The sequence below is a fragment of the Zingiber officinale genome, chromosome 3A, assembly GCF_018446385.1.
Source record: "Zingiber officinale cultivar Zhangliang chromosome 3A, Zo_v1.1, whole genome shotgun sequence".
In the NCBI taxonomy this organism is placed as follows: domain Eukaryota; kingdom Viridiplantae; phylum Streptophyta; class Magnoliopsida; order Zingiberales; family Zingiberaceae; genus Zingiber; species Zingiber officinale.
Window position 1 is genome coordinate 670677 of NC_055990.1, and position 19846 is coordinate 690522.

General features: G+C 36.4%; 1 protein-coding gene across 1 annotated transcript; it reads left to right on the top strand.

Moving 5' to 3' along the window:
- Positions 1 to 1450: 1450 nt before the first annotated feature.
- Positions 1451 to 9768, top strand: LOC122050930 (protein FAR1-RELATED SEQUENCE 12-like). Its single transcript, XM_042611804.1, has 7 exons — positions 1451 to 2898; positions 3054 to 3131; positions 6551 to 8606; positions 8697 to 8815; positions 8919 to 8993; positions 9075 to 9134; positions 9467 to 9768. Exons 1-7 carry the CDS (start codon positions 1705 to 1707, stop codon positions 9578 to 9580), a joined length of 3696 nt encoding a protein of 1231 aa, XP_042467738.1. The 5' UTR covers positions 1451 to 1704; the 3' UTR covers positions 9581 to 9768.
- Positions 9769 to 19846: the final 10078 nt, after the last annotated feature.

The following is a 19846-nucleotide window of genomic DNA, read 5'->3' on the forward strand; positions in this document are numbered from 1 at the left end:
TTAATGAAGTAGATAACGAAGTAGATTTTAATATCATAAAGACAGTCATAGAATAAGAAAGTTTTTCCATCTCTATGATTCCTAAAGAAATTTTAGTTTATCCAATATCAACATTTGCTATTAAACAGATGTTTAGTGTTAGTGACAACATATTAAATGAACGACGATCAATTTTGTCTTCCGACTAGTTGGAAGTCCAAACATTACTCGATAATTGAACAAGAGCTGAAAAAAGAATCCAAAAATAAAACTTTCAGATAACGAAATCGAAGAATTTGATACTAAAGAAACAAATACTATGAGAATGAGAAATAGAAGTGAGTAACAAGATCACTTCATAAGGTAAAAAAATATAAAAGAACTACGTGAATTTGATTCTCCTATATTCTAAGAGGATACGTAAGAAACTTAAATAAATCAATACAAACTCTTTATTTATGAATATATAATTTTTTAATATAATAATCTTTAATCATCATGTGGTAAAAGGCGATTCGCTCGCCCCCAGCGCCCCCGCCAACCCGTCCCTAGGCCAATACGGGGAGGTAAATCACGGGTGGCTACTAGCCATTAGTGCAAATGGCCAAGACATGGGGGAGGTTATGCTCGGTCATGTCGAATTTCGACCCCAAGACCTCATATGGTAACATCCCATGTCTTAACCATCGCACCACCCCGAGGGGACAATAATCTTTAATCATCATGAACCATGGCGAACTACACAAGAACTGTGCATCATTGCAAATAGTGAATTGTCATTTTGAATCGTGAATCGTAATTATTTTGGACAATTATGGGCCAATACCACAGGAATCGTCAAACGATTCCAAACTCTTAAACCATTGGATCTAGCAGTGGGACGGAAGGGCGGAAGGCAGGCCGCCTCGCGAGCCACAGGGCAGAAGCAGCACCAGCGTCCGACAACCATTGTTCGCTGAGCTGATGTTCATCTTTGCCTCTAATTCCAAAACAAGGAACCTACGAGGATAAAGACGAGGAAAGATCCCCAAATCTTCTAAATGGAAGTCATAATTCCAGCTACTTGTCTTTTGGTTTCTTCTTCGAGCGGAATAACAATTTCTTCTATCTCCTTTTGAATCTAATTAATCAACAAGAGGATTAGGATAGATGAACACGAGGAAAGATGCTCAAAATCTTAAGTAAAGAAACTATACGAACAAAAGAGAATCAGCCACTGAACAGCCTCCATATTCAAAAGATATTGTTGCATTTATTAAATTATATTTAAAAATTATAACTATTTTTATTATATGAATTGCTTTTATGATTATTTATGATATTTTTTTTTAATATTACTTTATAGTTTATGCACATGAATTACTTTATAACTCTTACGGGCCCCATTAAACCAAGCTAATTGGCATGGCCCACTGCCGACCATGCAAATGATCCCAAACGGAAGCAGCGGACACACAACTACCTATTCCGCACGTGGGTCCCACACGAGAACACAACGCCTCCCCAATCCTTCTCCTGTCTCCTTCCTCCGCTGGCTTAGCGGATCTCGTCGTCCGCCCTCCGACCTCCCCTCGCCAGTAACCTTCTTCCCGCTTCCAACCTCCCGATCCCCGTCAGCCTGCCGTGATCGTGAACCCTAGGTCGGTCGCATGAGGATGGGCGAGTAACAGCTAGGGCTTCTCAAAGCTGACATTTTTCGTCGTCTAGGGTTTCCCTCCCGCCACCATGGTGCACATCGCCGAGATCGCCGAAGGCGCCGCCGAGCCCTCCAAGGAGGATAATAAAGATGCCACAGAGCCGCTCGCGGCTGCTGCAGATACCGCCGTCGAAGAAGACACTTCTCCTCACGAGTTGGAACAGCTGCCGCTCCCTTCGCAGTTCCAGGAGCCTGCCTCCCTGTCCGAGCAGCAGCAACCTCCACCGCTCCCACTTCTGGTTTCTTCGCATGAGACTCCCTTGGCGCTAGCTGAGATCGCTCATTCTCCGGTACCAGAGCCAGAGCCGGATCCGAAGCCGGGCACAGCAACAGTGCCTCCATCCTCCTCTGCCCTCGTGGATGATTCTCAGATCGTGGCTCCAGCCCCTGCCCCTCCCGCCCCTGTCAAGGCCCCCTACAACGAGTACGCCCTCCGCGTTGCCTACATCATGCGCAGCTACCTCCACATGCGCCCAGGCGGGGCTACGGCCAACGCCACATCTATCGCCTCCAACGGGGAGTCATGCTGCAGGGCAATGATGGAAGTGACTCGAAAGGACAATGGGCGGTGGGGTGTATCAAAAGTCGAGCTTGAGCACACCCATCAGCTAGACCCGCCACCGGACCTTGCAGGCGCTCTGGCTTCTGGTGGTTTGGTTCCAGTGTTAGGCATGGAGTTCGACTCCATTTCAGCAGCTAAACAGTACTATAGTGCTTACAGCGAGAAGATGGGTTTCCAGTCCAAGACAGGTTCGGGGAAGAGGTCGAGGGGGACAAGACTCTTGCACATGCAAAGGTTCCTGTGCTCCAAAGGGCACTTCTCCACTTACAGCAATGCTGCCGAGAGCGCCACAAGGAAGAGGAAGCGCATTCCTAATAAAAAGGCAGCTGAAAAGGAAGTAAAAGAAGTCAAGACAGATTGTGATGCATTGGGGGTGATTCAGGTCGAAAGCTCAATGAAGAAAGATGGCGTGACTCTTGAGGATCAGAGAAGGGAAATACACACAGAGAAGGCTTCTTCTGGTTCTGGAAACGATAAAAGGAAAGTGAATGACGGTGGGAAGGTTGGTAAGGTGGCACTGGTATCCAATCCAGGACAGTCCCGGCTGTTGAGAGAGCTTGGTATAAGAGTATCACGCTACAGTAATGAGGAAAGAAGGAATATAATACTTAAATACATGCAGAAAAGGAGTGGTAGACAAGCAGTCGATAGATCCCTCAAGGTTTCATTCATGAACTTCTCTAATGAGATTTGATTGAGGGGCTTGTTTTCTATTAAGAAGATCATGTTGAAATAGAACAAAATTAGTTCCTGCTTTGGTATATTTATTCGGTTTAGTCTATGTTGTATTTTTATTTTATTTTTAATTCATGCTAGATTCCCTCTCGGCAAGCTTTGGCTGAAAGGAGGCAACGTGGTGTTGGAGGGAAGTTTCTTAGTAGAGAAGAGACACAGGTAGCTATGAAACCCTTGAATTTACATCATCTTTGATCCGTGTGAAAGTTTAGTGATTTTTCATACCTTTTCATGTCTTCTCTACTTGCACAAACAACATGCCTCTCCGTTTCTCAAATAGATACATTGATATTTCATGGAAATTCTCAAATTTAAATTTTTGTTTTCTTCTTTAACTTAAAAACCTTTTCTGTTGTGGTGTAAAGTTTAGTCTTCATTTGGATTTAAGAGGTTTAAATGGAAGTGTACTAGTGACATGCGATTGAATTGCCATATGTTGCATATGAAGAAATTATTTAACTTTGTTCTGAATATTTTACTAGTCAATTTCGAAAGAGAGTGCAGTAAAGAATCACTAAAAGGAAGTAGAGTGGGTGGGGATGAAGGTGAGCAGATTTCTTTAAAACAAAAAAACATGGATAATTTATCACAGAACAATATCTCAACCGATACAAAGTATAAAACAATGTAAAGAAGCAGTTGTTTTCTCCTTTGATTACCCTCAGTTCTCCCCTCTAATTTGAAAGCTAAACCCTCTTTCTTTGCTTATGCTCTGACATATATGTAGCATATTCATTGCAAAATTGTTCACTGCTTAGGCCAATTTGATGGACTTATAAGGAAGTGTTTCTTACTTCTCTCTTCCACTACCACTTGATCTCAACCACAGCCACCATCCCTTTTCTATTCTTGTCCTCATAGTAAATACCCTTTCCTTCCCTTCGCTCTATGTTCTTGTCTTTTTTCTCTCTTTCATTTTTTGACATCTTTCATGTCGGCCTTGTAAGCAACACTAGTTTGTCCTTTCTGCTTTTCCTCTTTGGTTCTTCATTCACAACACCTTTCTCTATCCCACAAGATTATCAAAGTTAAGGATGATAAAGGGAAGAATTTCAAATGACTTTAGGAATCTAATCAAGTATATTTAAAAGATTTACACCTATAGATTGCAACAAGAGGACTCTAGGATTTTACCTGCAGTGATAAATTCTTCTTTGTAGTTTTACTCATGGAGCCTCATGATTGCTGAGAAGAAAACCCTCATCTTCTTATGTCGTACTTTACATATGCCACCATGCACCTCTTAGTTACTCTCATAATGACAGAAGCAATTTATCCTTTACTCTCTCTCAATTATTATATTTAACTGCTTCGTCTTTAACCTTACTCAATTCCTTGATCAATACTGGGCCAAGTTTCCCAATCTGCTGGTCCTAAATTTTTCCCTTCCACTGAGTTTGGAAACAATCTGAACTAAGTTTTGTTTAAACTCTAATCAAGTCATACCTTTATTTTTGAATGTTTTGTAACATATCATTTATCAACATCCCATACTTAGGCATGGCTTGCTTGTTTGGCAGTTTTTTTTTCTCTCTGATAGGAATAGTCAGTAGTATACTATATCATCCAACATATCTCAGGTATACTATGTTTCAAAACTAATATGTGCCTCGACATCAATTAGAGGTCACAAGCAAATTATGCTAGTTGAGTCCTGTGATCGAAAAACATGCGGCGGAAGCATAATAATTTCCTAAATTATTATAACACACATCACACATATACACAGGAACACACATGTGTAGATATAACCATAAAATAAAATTCATTTAGGAATTATTCATGACGTTTAGGGGAAACGACATCAATTAGCAATCCTAACGAGGATTGCCTCTATTCGTATCCACGCCGAGATACCTTCAAGACAACTCTGTGAGCAACAAGCCGCATCTCTACTTCGTTACTAGCCAAAGGAATGAGACAACTTCGATCCGAGAGAGAAACTTCGGCTCGACTTGGTGCTTAGTTGCACAAGGCAACCCGGCGACACCAAGTGAGGTGGACGGCAGCCACTGTCTGGTGTTTGGGAGACTGGCGGTGGGGAGAAGCAGCCAATGGCAAGAGGACCAAGTTGTAATTCGGCCGGAATTCTCTACTGTCTGATGGCTTGGACGCCGGCGGGAAGCAAGAGGGCGCAAATCATCTTCACAATGACTTGCTCCTTAATTCATATCCTCTTGTTCTAAGAAGTGGTATTTATATACCTCTTCACAATGACTTGGAGAGCAAATCATCTTCCAAGCCCAAACCCAATATCTAGCCCACATCATATGTGTTGGTTCAATCCATTAGTAATAAGCTTGGTTCAATAAACTAAACCAATTTTGGTTCATAACTAAACCAAACCAATTTGGTTTATTACTAAACCATAATGGATCCAATTCGCCTACAGGAGGCATGGACCACCATCATTTCCGGCCAACAAATATCTTCCATATTTGTCCATCTAGTCCTACCAGATTCAATCTCTTTCAATCTGAGAATCCAATTCTTAAACTTGTTTCATAGTACGTGTGACCCAATAGGTTCCCGGTTATGTTGGCAGTTCATAATTAACCGTTAATTATGAATCGATCATGAGTGACACCTAATAGTTCATCATGACCTCTAATTGACCAGAAAATCACAATTGATCTTAGAACAATTCTGAATCCTTCAGCAACTGCAATCAATAGTGTGTTTGTTCCTTTCACTCATCTTATACCCACTTAGTTCACGATATGGTTTATGTGTTCGTCCTCACTAGGCTGACTATGTCACATCTAGTCCAAGTAATAGTTCCTTGTCCCGTGGATTCAAATTACTCAAAACACATGTCCAAGAAGATCATCCTCTTGACATGTCTTGCTTTGGTCAAAGACTTACGAGTAATAATCCCGACAAGAGGTCGTAGGGCATATGTCTCCTTATAAAAAGAAGTGGTGAATCCTCTATGAGCTATTCAAACATCTTCGGGCATATTAACTTATATCCAATTATCCTAGACTTGCACTTCCTAAGAGATGATTGCAAACTATAGGCTTCCATGATCAAGATTACTTGAATACCTCAAGACTAAAGAAATTTACACTCGAGCTCCAATGAGATCTTCATTGACATGTAATGAACAACATGAAGTCTCATAGCAGGTGACATCCAATGAACTAGTTATCCTTAACCAGCATCCATATGTTAATCCTCAACATCCCAATGTTTCTTGTCAATGAGGACCGATTGCTTGGATAAACCAAGGAGCATAACATATGTTAGTCTTATAGAATTGATGATGCCTAGTTTCATCAATTCATTGACTTGGGAATATTTTAATACGTACATAATTACAGAGAGATACCCACTAATTATGATCCAATCACAATTTATCCCATACTATGCATTGTATTGTAAACTTCATTAATTGAGTTTAAGATCAAAAAAAAAAAAAAAAATATATATATATATATATATAATGCACACTTAAATAAGGAATTTTATTTATCCAATAAATATTACAGTATCTAAGGCGATTGCCTTAGGACACTCTCAAATATAGCACTGAACATGTAACTTCATTATTTATTCCAACTGATGCTTTTCTCTAGACCATGAGCAGACAGGAAGAAATATTGGATGATGAACCAGAATTACCAGCAGAAGTAGTTGCAAATGCTGGAGGAGTTCCAATTGTCGGTATGCTGTTTGAAAATGAGGACAAGGCATATGACTATTACATCAAGTATGCAGGAAGTGTAGGTTTTAGTGTCCGCAAAGGCTGGTGGGATAAATCTGCTAGAAATGTTACTAGATCACGGGTTTATGTATGTTCTAGGGAAGGTTTTCGACCAAAAAATGAAGCAAGGAGACCACGAGCAGAAACAAGAACTGGCTGTCCTGCTCGTATGGCAATCAAACTGACATCCAGTGGTAAATACCGCATAACTGAATTTGTTGCAGAGCATAATCATCAGCTTGCTGCACCCTTAGACATGCAGATGTTGAGCTCAAAAAAGCTGTTAACTAATGTTCAACCTGCAGCACGTCAGAATGCTAGTATTATTCCTGTTGGATATAAAAATTATCTCCGAACTAAACGTTCTAAGGTGGTGCAGTTGGGTGATGCAGGAGCCTTGTTTGAATACTTTCAGAGGATGAAAGGTGATAATCCATCATTTTACTATGCTATCCAGGTTGATGAATATGATCAAATGACTAATGTCTTCTGGGCAGATGCAAAGTCCATGATGGATTATCACTATTTTGGTGATGTTGTATGTTTTGATACATCTTATAAAGAAAATGAATATGGCAGGCCATTAGCTTTATTTTTAGGTGTTAATCATCACAGGCATATGGTTATTTTTGCTGCAGCATTTCTATATGATGAAAGTGTAGAATCTTTTAAATGGTTGTTTGAGACTTTTAAGGCAGCAATGTGCCAGAAGCAACCACATACAATTTTCACTGATCGATGCTTAGCTATTAGTGATGCAATAGCTGCTACATGGCCAGGTACAGTTCAACGTTTATGTGTTTGGCAAATATACCAAAACGCCACAAAGCAACTTGCAGATCTCTTTGAAAGCTCAGAGAACTTTGCTCATGATTTTGGACAATGTATATATCATGATTTTGAGGATGAAGATGAGTTTAATTTGGCATGGAAATTGATGTTAGATAAGTACAATCTTAAGGACAATGAGTGGTTGACTAAACTGTATGAAGAAAAGGAAAATTGGTCCTCACCATATGGCCGGCAAACATTCACTGCAGATATAAAAAGCACGTTAAGAGCGGAAACCTTGGGTGGTTATCTAAAAGAGCATCTGAATTTGGAAAATGATCTAAGAAGTTTTCTGAACATATATGAGTTACTGTTAGAGCGGCGAAGATATAATGAGTTGCAGGCTGATTATAATGCAAATCAGGGTCACTCAAGAATACCTCCTTTAAGATTACTCTGGCAAGCTGCAAATGCATACACACCTGCCATATATGATAACTTCAGAAGAGAAGTTGAATTGTTCCTTGAGTCTATGGTGTACTGCTCTGGTGAAGCTGGAATCCTATCTCATTACGAGGTCACAGTTAAAGAGAAAAGTAAAGTGCACTGTGTCAGATTCGATGCATCCAATAGTTCTGTTATATGCAGTTGTGGTAAGTTCGAAGTTGTTGGGATTCCATGTTGTCATGTGTTAAAGGTATTTGACTTCAGAAATATTAAAGAGCTTCCATCACAATACATTTTGAAGCGGTGGAGAAAAGATGCCATGGCTGAGAATTTAAATGAGAATCATGGCATCACCTTAGACAGCGACGCTAAGTCATCTGTATCAAAGCGTTATAGCTCTCTTTGCCGCACATTGTTCAAACTTGCTGCAAGAGCTACTGAAAATGAGGAAGCTTTCACATTGATGGTCAGCCATTCAGATCAACTTCTCGACCAAGTTGAGCAAATCTTGCAGGCGAAACTTCTTGAGAAACCATCTATCAGTGGCACATCAAAGGGTCATCCTAATAATCTGATTGACAGTGGAAATTCAAGTCATGGCACTGGTAATGATCCTCAAAAGCCTAGTGGAAAGAAAAAGAGCAATGGAGGTACACGTCAAAGACATCAAAATGAAGTTGAGTTAAATAAAAGGCAAAAGGCAAGAAAAGGTTTGTCCATTTCTGTTATCATGTTGCACTTATCCTCTGTGTTGTGGTGACGAAGGTTTTTTTATAGACTTGTGATAATGTGAATTCTAGGTCAAACTGATGATGCAGAAATGTCAACAAGAGATAATGAAGCACATGCACCACCAAGCAATGTCTCTCAACCAAGGAATCCTGCAAATCAGTTTCTCGTGTCTAATCAATTTATGCAGGTGTGCTTTAAGAAGGAGTCATATACATCTTGAGTTTAAATAATTTTTAGGGGTTGTTTTGAATTTTCATCACTTTATTTTCCTTTTTTTTCCATAAATGAAGGGCCCTTTTATGACCTCTCACCAATTTGGCGTTGGTGCCATGCAAGGATATCATCCAGTGAACCAATTTGGTCAGGTCAGTACAAGTTTTCGTATGATCTGTCTTTTCAAGGATCTTGTTTGTTAATTGACTTCATTCAATTCTGCCAATATTCAGGATTCCTCAGCACCAACTCTATCTCAACAGCCATTCCCTAACAGTTCGCACTTTACTCAGGTGATCGAATCTTATCAATTACTATCCAAGATAAACATGCAATCATGATTATTTTCGGCATAGAGTTAAATTATCATCAAATTATCCTGACAGTGCTTCTGTTGTCGCTTTGTATTGAAAGTTCCATAAATTGTGCATGCAACTTATATTTGCCTGTATACTGCCTTCTCAATACTTTTTTCTAGGTTGTGCGTTGGCACGGTGTTAATTTTCTGAATGGTCTGTGTTTTAGTTTTATATTGAACATTAATTTTATTTTATCATGTCTTTGCTCTAGTTGCCTTAATCTGGTTTGCATAGTCAAACTGAATCATTTGGAAATTTTCATGCAGGGTTTTCCAACTCCAGACCTGCAAGCCCTACAGTTCATTGGGAACAATGCTCAACTGGACCATCAAAGTAGTGACCAAGGACAATGTGCTATTCCAGTTTGGGATTTTCTGTGAACTATATTGGTTGTGTTGCTCAATGATAGTATTAGCAGTAAAATTAGATCTTTGTGTGATGCCAGTGTCAATCATTATTGTGCTGAGACAACTCCGAGCAACTTTTCTGTCTAATGTTGTAAATGTGGTACTGATTGCCTGATTCTCTTTTTTCTGCTCCCAATTTCATGTCCATTAATAAAGTGTAATATCCCATCGGCCTTCCTAAAATGTAGTGTGGCAAAGCCATGGCTTGAATACCTTTTCATTCTTTGGATCAGAGAAGGTTTCTCCATCTTAAGCAGCAGGGCAACCATGTACCTGGGAATAAATGTATTGTTCTTTATTATTTTCTTTTCGATATGGCTTCTATGGAGACAGACGTTTATTTGAAAAGAAGATACTAGGGAAAAAAGTTTCCAGCCCTACTTTTAGAGTTTGCTTCCATGACAAATAATAGTATGTTGGGTGCCAAAATATCAATTCAATCTATTAAACCAAATACACCCCTATATATATATATATATAAAAGGTAGATCCGTTATTTTAACAGTCTTAGTACTGATCTTTTTGATATGGAGAGAGGTAAATATAGATACACATGTGTTAGGCGTATGATGGGGAAATCTTAAGTCTTGAGAATTGATTCTAGATTGTTATGTCAGAGATGTTATGCGTCCATCGTTTGTGTTATACCCAAGGGTGTGTGTGTGTATATATATATATATATATATATATACACCCTTGGGTATATCACAAACGATGGATGCATAAGTTGTGAGCCTGAGTGAGACAAGGTGTCCGAAAGTGATCCGAGCATCCCAAATGAGTCAAAGTTGGGGCGACTGAATCACTTCCTGGTATGCTGGGCACTCCTCGTCACCACCTAAGCGCAGCGGGGTGTCTAGATTACTTCCAGGCACCCCGCATGCACTTAGGCGTCCAACATCGGTGCTCATGCGGGACGCCCAACATATCACTGTCATGTATATATATAGAAAGGAGGTGATATGCCTTGACTCCCGAAGCATGACTGTGCGCTATTTTCACTATAGTAATGCTCCATCACAATTTTTTTATTTTCCTACTGTAGCAGCACCTCGTCAGAATTTAAAAAAACTCTTTCTCTATCAAAAATCCAAATATTTCAAGCCATCATTTAAACTCCCTTGGTGTCAGCTCGCCTCCTAGAGCCATTGATCACCATCTTCACTAATCAACTCCCTCGCTGTCGCATCGCTTTGCTGAACATGCCTACCGTCGTTCATCTATAGTGTGTTCCCCATGTACGTGCCCTAAACATCTTTCTCCTCCATCCAAATACTATAGTTTTGGGGTTTATACAACGTTGTAGTATCTATGATTTTATAGTTGTTGCAACATTCTTAAACCAAAATATTGTAGCAACTATGGAACCGTAGCTGCTACAACGTGGGAGGTAGACATGTTGTAACAACTACGAAATCATAGATGCTGCAGTATTTCGGTCTAACAACGTTATAGTAGCTACAACATTCTTAGACTAGCACGTTGTAGCAGCTATAGTATCATAGCTGTTACAATGTGCTTAGAACATACCAACATGTTGTAGCACCTACAAAATCATACCTACTACAACATTCTTAGACCAACACGTTGTAGCAGTTACGGAACCATAGTTGCTACAACATGCTTAGATCAGCACTAGCATGTTAATATCATTTTGTTATTCAAAACTAATATTATAATGTATCACTAAGATATTAAATATTTGTTTATAGAATTAAATGGAATCTAGTGTTTCAACGTCCCTCGGATACTATACTTCTCATGCATATTGTAAAAAATTACAATAAAAAAGTAACGTCTCCTAGTTTAAATTGTTCATATTATCAGTAGAACTAAATGAGCGATAGATGGAGTTGATAAGCAGAAGCTCATTTTGTCTAGGCCTTAGACATACTGCACAATACAAAAATCAGAGGTCTTATACAAAATATGTTTGACAATTAGGACTATCATGCTAAGTTTCTTTCAAAATCAAAAGATTAGATTCATAAGAAATGGTAGCATTGTTTCTAGGACTTCCAAATCATGACGATGAAATCTCTTTACATTTTGATGTTACCTCCACCTCACTCTACTTTCAACATTTCATAGATCAGAATTATTCAAAAAATGAAGTAGAGAATAAGCTGATCAACATAAGCAAACAACCAGAATCATCTCCTGAGTCTAATTTTTATCTTGTCAACTTGTTATTTTATATTTTTTTATATGCTTGTTATTTACTACTACTACTACTAGTATATCACGACTATCAATAAATTTACTATTTGATTGAGTAGTTAACTTTAAAATTTTAAGTAGATATAATTGATTTAAAGTTGTATATGACTATATCACTCCACAGATGAAGGACATTGGTGTGATGCACTGCCTAAGGCCCAACCCATCGAACCTTACCAATGATGAAAGGATTTGCATACTTACTTATTGTAAGTTGTTAAATTTTACTGTAACTTTATTGATTCAAAATTTATAACCATACTTATTGTATTGTAGGTTTGGATGTGTGAATATGTTAGAATCATAGAGCCATATAAGAACTTTTCCCTTCCAGGAATATACCGATGAAACTGGACAATCTCACGTGTATGTACAATAAAGACCATGATTGGCCAGTTGCCTTCATAAAAAATAATAGTAACTTTGGTTCCATCATATTTAAAGAAAAATATGTTATTAATTGATTTCCAAGAAGATGTCCAAGAGTAAATTAATGATCAAATTGCACAAAACTTTGCCAATGTATCTTTTCCGAAGCAAGCAGAGGATATTCAGGAGGAGCATGTAGCAAAGGATGTTCAGATTCAAGCTACAGAGAATGTTCAAGAGTTGAATGTCAATGTTGCTAAGTAAATTGCTGAGGTACGAACTTTGGTTGCTGAGTTGATCAAGGATATTGAACAGAAGGACACAAAAATAAGGAAACTCCAAGAGTTATTGGATATGAGTACCATTAATGCTGACATTAATAGTGTTGAGAATGACAAGACTATAGGTGAAAAGGATAAAATTTTAGCTATAAAAGACACAATCATAGCTGAACAAGAAAATAAAATCACAGAGCTCCAAATATTATTGTAAAGGAAGGTATCAGAAGAGCAATCAGCAGCCCCTTCCTCGGATAAAGAGGTCATAGTGCCTAATGTGCTAACACATATAAGAATAAAGAGGTGTGCTAGAAAGAGTATTGGGTCACTATCCACAAAATTTGAACAAACCCCCAAAAGAAAAAGAACTCCTAGAAAATAAACAAATAAGAGGAAAGAGAAAGGCAAAGAGTTGTTCACATGAACATCTATAAGCCCTTGTCCCATCAAAAAGTGAAGCCACAATTTCATCAAATCAACAAATCAAACTTACTAAGATTCAGAAGCTTAAAACCAAAATATCAATGGTAGGATTGATTATAGTTAATTCTTATTATTATTAATCCTCAATGGCATATTTGTCTATGTATTTGTTCAACAAACAACATGTTTTAAGAAGAATAAAGATGTTGTGGTAGCATATGCCTTATTGAAGCCCAATCAATTAAAGTGAGTAAGTTGGTAGCGTAGTTATATAAATATGTAAAACAATGATGATTAATTTGTTGAAGTCTCAATAAATATATATTAAAATAAGAATAATATTGTTTTCATTTTTTTCATGTTGTATGGAAAATAATATATTTGAATGTTAAATTTTACTATCAACACTGAAAATAGTATTCACTATCAACACTGATAATATTTTAATATAATTTTTTATAGCTGTTACAATTGTAGCACATGTAAATATTATTCAATTATAATAATAGTGATAATTTATTATTATATTTGTGTTTGTTTATGTAGATTTATGGTGCTTTCAATATGGTCCAACTCTATTTTCTCGTTAGAATTAGAATTTTTTATGATAATATTTGATTAAACTCAGTACACCCATGGTGATTGTATAAATGCATATTTTATAATTATAGTAAATGAAGCTAAAATCTCTAACACACCATACTACCCATCCATATTTTGTGGGATTAGGTTTAAGGTAAGTATTTGACTATTTGAGCTAATTTTATTTATTTTTTTTCTTGGATTTAGTCCACTAAAAATTATTCTTATTTACATATGATATGTTTTCAATGATGCATGCCGACGCATTGCACTAAACTGTGACAAGTGATGAAGATAAAGTCATAAGATATATCTTCTGTCCCCTTAATAATGAAGATGATCACTAACATCTATTGGTCATAAACCTAGATGAAGGTCAAATAATTCATTATAACTCTCTCGGTACTACAGAAAATTATACTGTTATCTTTCAGAAAACTGTAAATATTAAGTTCTATATTTTATTGCAATAAACTTTTGTTATATATTGATTACTAATGTCATTTATGTATAAATGGATTTTTTTAATAGTCTCAATTAGTCATACTTTCATAGATCACATCGAGGTTTAGCACCTATTGTCGATAGGAAATTTGAAACGATTTAAGTAAATGTCTCCACACAAAGCAAATCGTAAGTATTTGGTTATGTATCATATTTTTTTATTGCAATTAGATTCTTATACGTTAAAAAAACTCTTGCAGATTAGATTATGTTTTTTTGTAATGCGCTATGTGGAGAGTTTGATATTTTAGAGATCAACTGAATTCACACAATTTGAAATGAAAGCTTATAGGTTTAGAGTTTGACATAAAATTATGAAAGACAAAAACTAGAAGTCTGCGCTTGTGTGTTGTTGTTTTCTATATAATACCAATGACAAAATTCAAATTATATATTTACATGATGTTGATTTTGTTGTATTAAATTTTAAGTTTGTATTTATACAATCACGATGTAGCAGCTACGAGTCCGTAACTACTACAACATTAAGTTTGTATTGTAGTAACTACATAATCATAGCTACAACAACTTGGTGTCCTGATAGTGTCCAATCATGTTGTACCAACATGACTCCATAGCTGCTACAACGTTAAGTCTGTATTGTAGCAGCTACAGAACTGTAGCTGCTACAACATGGTCCCCTAACAGTGTTCAATCATGTTGTAGTAGCTACAAGTCTGTAGCTACTATAACATTAAGTTTGTATTGTAATAGCTACAGAATCGTAACTGCTACAACGTGATACCTTGATAATGTTCAATTACGGTGAAGCAACTATGAGTCTATAGCTACAATAATCTTAAGTCTGTGTTGTAGCAGCTATGGAACCATAACTGCTACAACATAGTCCCCTGATAGTGTTCAATCACGTTGTAGCAACTATGAGTCCATAGCTACTACAACATTAAGTCTTTGTTGTAGCAGCTATGAAATCGTAGCTGCTATAACGTGGTCCCCTAATAATGTTCAATTATGTTCTAGTAGTTATGAGTCTGTGACTACTACAATATTGAGTTTATATTGCAACAACTACAAAATCGGAGCTGTTACAACGTGGTCATGATTTGTCAATTACTTTGTAGCAGCTACAAGTCTGTAACTACTACAACATGATCTTTATTAATTAAATTTAACCAATTCCTCCCTTGCATTAAATGGGCTATAACTCTAGAAATGATGTTTCAACTCTTTAAATTAAATGTCATCAACTCCTCTCTTGCATTTAATATCCTATAACTATGGAATTGATGAGATTCACATCATTATAAAGATACATCTTGGCGTATGTTGACCCTTCACATTCAAATCATGGTGCAAGATTCTTCTAAATCATGGTTTGTTTGAATCACCTGAAACCAAGACCTTATTCTGGTCCCCTGATAATGCTTGATGATTCAAGTTCTATCACTTCTAGGGGTTTTGGGAAGACTCTTCCCCCTTCGTGCCTCTAAACATCTTAGCAAGTTCTTGTACACTACCAATTCCTCAGTGAGATCGAGCGGTGAGCGTTAAAGGATGCCCTTCAAACACTGGAAAAGACCTATGCCACACTTGCCAAGCTGAAGAGCAGGTGACATAGGTTAATGCATATCTAAAAGAAGCCATCAATCTGCTAGAAATGCCTTAGGATCATTTTGTTGATCTTCCTTTAGGTTTATGTTATAATGACTATTTTGAGTCATCTTTTGCATGTCTTATACTTTTTTACTTTTAATATTGAACAGTGGGTATTAAGTTCTATTTAGCCTTGTACAAAGGGTTATAACAGCTACAGATTCTTAACTACTACAACACAAGTTTGAAGTTGTTATAACTATGATTTTGTAGCTGTTATAATGTAGTTCTTAGCCTTGTACAAACATGTTGTAGCAGTTACAGAACTGTAATTACTACAACACAAGTTTTAGGTTAAACAACTACAAAATTATAGCTGCTACAACGTGGTTGTTAGCATTGTACAAACACATTGTAGCAGTTATAAGTCCGTAGTTACTATAACACAAGTTTTAAGTTGTAGCAGTTACAATATTATACCCGTTACAATGTGGTTATTAGCCTTATATAAACATTTTGTAGCATCTATGAATATGTAGTTGTTACAACACAAGTTTTAGGTTGTAGCAGCTACGAAATCGTAGATGTTACAACGTGGTTCACAACCTTGTACAGACATGTTGTAGCAGCTATGGGTCTGTAGCTACTACTACAACACAAGTTTGAGGTTATAGCTGCTACGAAACCATAGCTACTACAATGTGGTTCACAACCTTATATAGACATGTTGTAGCAGCTACAAGTCCATAGCTGCTACAACACAAATATTTAAATAGTAAACCACAGCCACAGAAAAAATATTCAAAAGAACCATCGAGATCAATCAACAAAACAAATGAGACTAATTGCATAAGAAAGTACATAACTGATTACCTAAACAACTTAGCCAATTGACATTAGGAACTAATTCTAATATATTATAGTTAACTAAGCACAACTGCACTGAACATAATACAACTACTTAGGGCATCTCCCCAGTAAATGTATAGACTCTAGTATAATAGTCTAATACGTGGGAACTCGACAAATACAACTCCAAAACAAGTCATTGTTGTTTGATAAACTTTCATTCATCCAAGCATATGTTGTGAGAACTTGCAACAATAAAGATAATTATTTACTTTCCTTATTCAACCACTATAATTTAATAAAATAAACTTTGATAGTACCAGTTAGAGATGTCAAATCTTCTTTATATGTGTCATCTTCGCTGTTATGATTATTATCTATAGTTGATTTGGCAATCAACGCATCGTCATATTTATAAAATTTAATAAAAAATAATTGATATGCAAACAAAAATATAAAACAAATGAAGAATTAATCTACATACCCTTGTTGCAAAATGGTACAGTTGCGCTTGTCATGTGACACACCTTGATGCTTGCATTCATGACATAACCATGACTTTGAGGTTGACTTCTCCTTTGATGATTTCAATCACTTCATACATCCCTTTGTTCTTACTGAAAAAGGATAAAAAATAACAGGCGCTCCATCCATAGATTTCTTCCATTAACTTTGATTGTCACATTTTCGACTAATATTCATCTCTTGAATTTTGTTGTATATACAATCGAATTGTTCATCCAAGAAGTTTATCCCCTCATCAGTCAAAGATGCATCATCAATTAATATTGAAGCTTTGTAGGATAACCTCGAGTGTCTTGACATAAAAAATGTTTATGGATCATCGATGAAATTTTGCTTCCCAAAGCATATATTGCTCTAACCTTTACATCTCGTGTCCATCACTTGAGTATATACTTATCGAGCAAATAAAACACATAATTAATAGACAAAAAGCTAACATATACCTGCATGGAATGCCATCGAACTGAAATTTTCTACAACTACAGGATATGTAGTCCTTTTTTTTTATCATGCGTGAGGACCCTTGGTTTGGAGGAAGAACAACTTTGAAAATTTATCATATGGTAAACCACTAACTTAAGTCCTATAGATGTTTGTTGCATATAATAACCATGACTCTCACTCATTTTACTTTGAAACTCTATCCATTTTTTTTTTCATTTAGAACTTAACCATTTGAGTTTCCATTAGCCAGTTTGTCTTAATTCTAAGGTACTCATTCATATCAATATGGTTAACAACTAACTCATTGTGTTTTTAGTATCTCAGTGCTCTATTGAAATGGGTAATAAAATTTATCAATGAATTCTTATTTGAGGTGTACCTCTTGAAAAATGACTGTGATCCTTCATATCTCTAACTATTTGATATTCCATCACAAAATACATGGGTAAAATATGTTGGCACTCACTTGTGTCACAATTCGTACATCAATGACAACTAATTATTTTTCTCCAAGTTAGAATACTTGATAATTTCTTCCCATGATTTCTTAAATTCATCAAGAATTGTAGATTTCCCATTGACATTCTTTATGCTTTGATAGTAATAAAAAAAATCAACAGGTTTAATTTCTCTAAGAATTTGTTAAGTATATGTGATAAAGTTTCGTATCCATATCCCATGGTTGGAAGTTTCATAGTAGGATATAACATCCATAGTGGAAGTGGCTATAAGTGTTTGTTTGACACTTTTCCATGATACAACTCCTCTTGCCATCATGAAAACATAACTTAAGGTGGACCTCCTGTTATCTAAGCGTCCAACAAAATTGGAGTTTGAATATCCAATAATCTCCAGATGACTTGATCTCTGATATGTGAGCATGTAATCCTTTGTTCTTTGCAAATACTGCATAACTCTCTTTATAACTTTCCAATGCTCTGATCCAGGATTATTTAAATATTTGCCCACAATACCCACAATGTACATAAGATCCGGACATGTACATACTTAAGCATACATCAAACTCCCTACTATAGATGCATAGGGGAATTACTATATTTCTTTAATCTCAAGTTCATAATGTGAACATTGTTGCAAGCTAAGTTTATCACCCTTTACTACCAATGTGTCATCAGGAGCACAATTCTGTATGTCATATCGAATGAGCACTTTTTGTATATGGACCTTTTGTGATAGTTCAAGTGTGTACCTTAAATGATTATATACAATGTATATGTCTAAGACAAAAGATGTTTTACCAAGATCCTTCACTTCAAATTCACTGAATAGAAATAACTTAGTTTCTAGCAGCAGACTCATATCATTGCTTACAAGCAATATATCATCCACATAAAGAACAAGTATGATAAACTTGCTTCTACTGAACTTGATGTACAAACATTAAGCAACTGATTTCTCCTTAAAATCGTATGAAAAAATTACTTGATCAAACTTCAGGTACCATTGACGGGATGTCTATTTTAAACTATAAATGAACTTTCTTAGTTTACATGCTACATGTTTTGAATCTCTTGACTCAAAGTTCTTCGATTACACCATGTATATAGTTTTCTCAATGTTTTCATTGGGAAATATAGTCTTAACATCCATTTAGTGTAGCTCTAGCTCATGTCATGATTACCCTAGGGAGTCTTTCGTCAAAACCATCTAAAAACTCTCCTTGTAATCAATGTCCTCCTTTTGAACCAATCTTTTGGCAATTAAGCGTATCTTATACTTTTCGACATTGCCATATGAATCCCATTTGATTTACCGCCAGTCAATTCGACAAGTTTCCAAATATCGTTGTCCATCATAAACTTCATCTCTTCCTTCTTGGTTTTAATTCATTTTTCTTGATGAGGGCATTGTTTGACTTCTTGGAAGGATGTGGGATCATCTTCTAACTCAATGTCAAACACATGCTCTTGGAAATATACATAATTATGAGAGATCATGAATTTCTTTCTCTAATGGATCTCCTTAGTGATACTTAATCTTGAGGTGGTTGGGAGTCATTCTCAACCATAGAAGGGAATACTTCAATTTGAGATGGCGTACCTTCAAATTTAATTAGAGGTGGCATGAGAATATCATGGTTAACTATCCCTTTCAGTTGTACAACTTCAACTATATATTGAATGGTAAATATTTCAATATTAACTCCATCAGTAGTTATCATATTAGGATCATCAATGTTCTCTTCAAATAATATTTTTCTAACTTTATCACTCCCACCATCCTCAATAAATTTGAAAATTTTCATCTCGAAAAAGGATTTACTCAAGAGGTTAAAAAACTTGAAACCTCTTGAGTTTTTAAAGTATCCTACAAAATGACAGCTAACGGTTCTTGAGTCCAATTTCCTTTCGTTAGGCCTATAGGGTCTAGCTTCAACTAGCCAACCCTAGACATGTATATGCCTAAGATTAGGCGCTCTACCTGCCCACAACTCATATGTGATTTTTGTTACCAACTTACTAGGAACTCT

What these genes read in the sequence shown, in the direction of transcription:
- LOC122050930 (XM_042611804.1), top strand. Translation starts at nt 1,705, where the DNA reads ATGGTGCACATCGCCGAGATCGCCGAAGGCGCCGCCGAGCCCTCCAAG. An exon ending in AAGGCAAAAGGCAAGAAAAG is followed by an intron (nt 8,607 to 8,696) that starts GTTTGTCCATTT and finishes TGTGAATTCTAG; the next exon opens with GTCAAACTGATGATGCAGAA. An exon ending in TGTCTAATCAATTTATGCAG is followed by an intron (nt 8,816 to 8,918) that starts GTGTGCTTTAAG and finishes CCATAAATGAAG; the next exon opens with GGCCCTTTTATGACCTCTCA.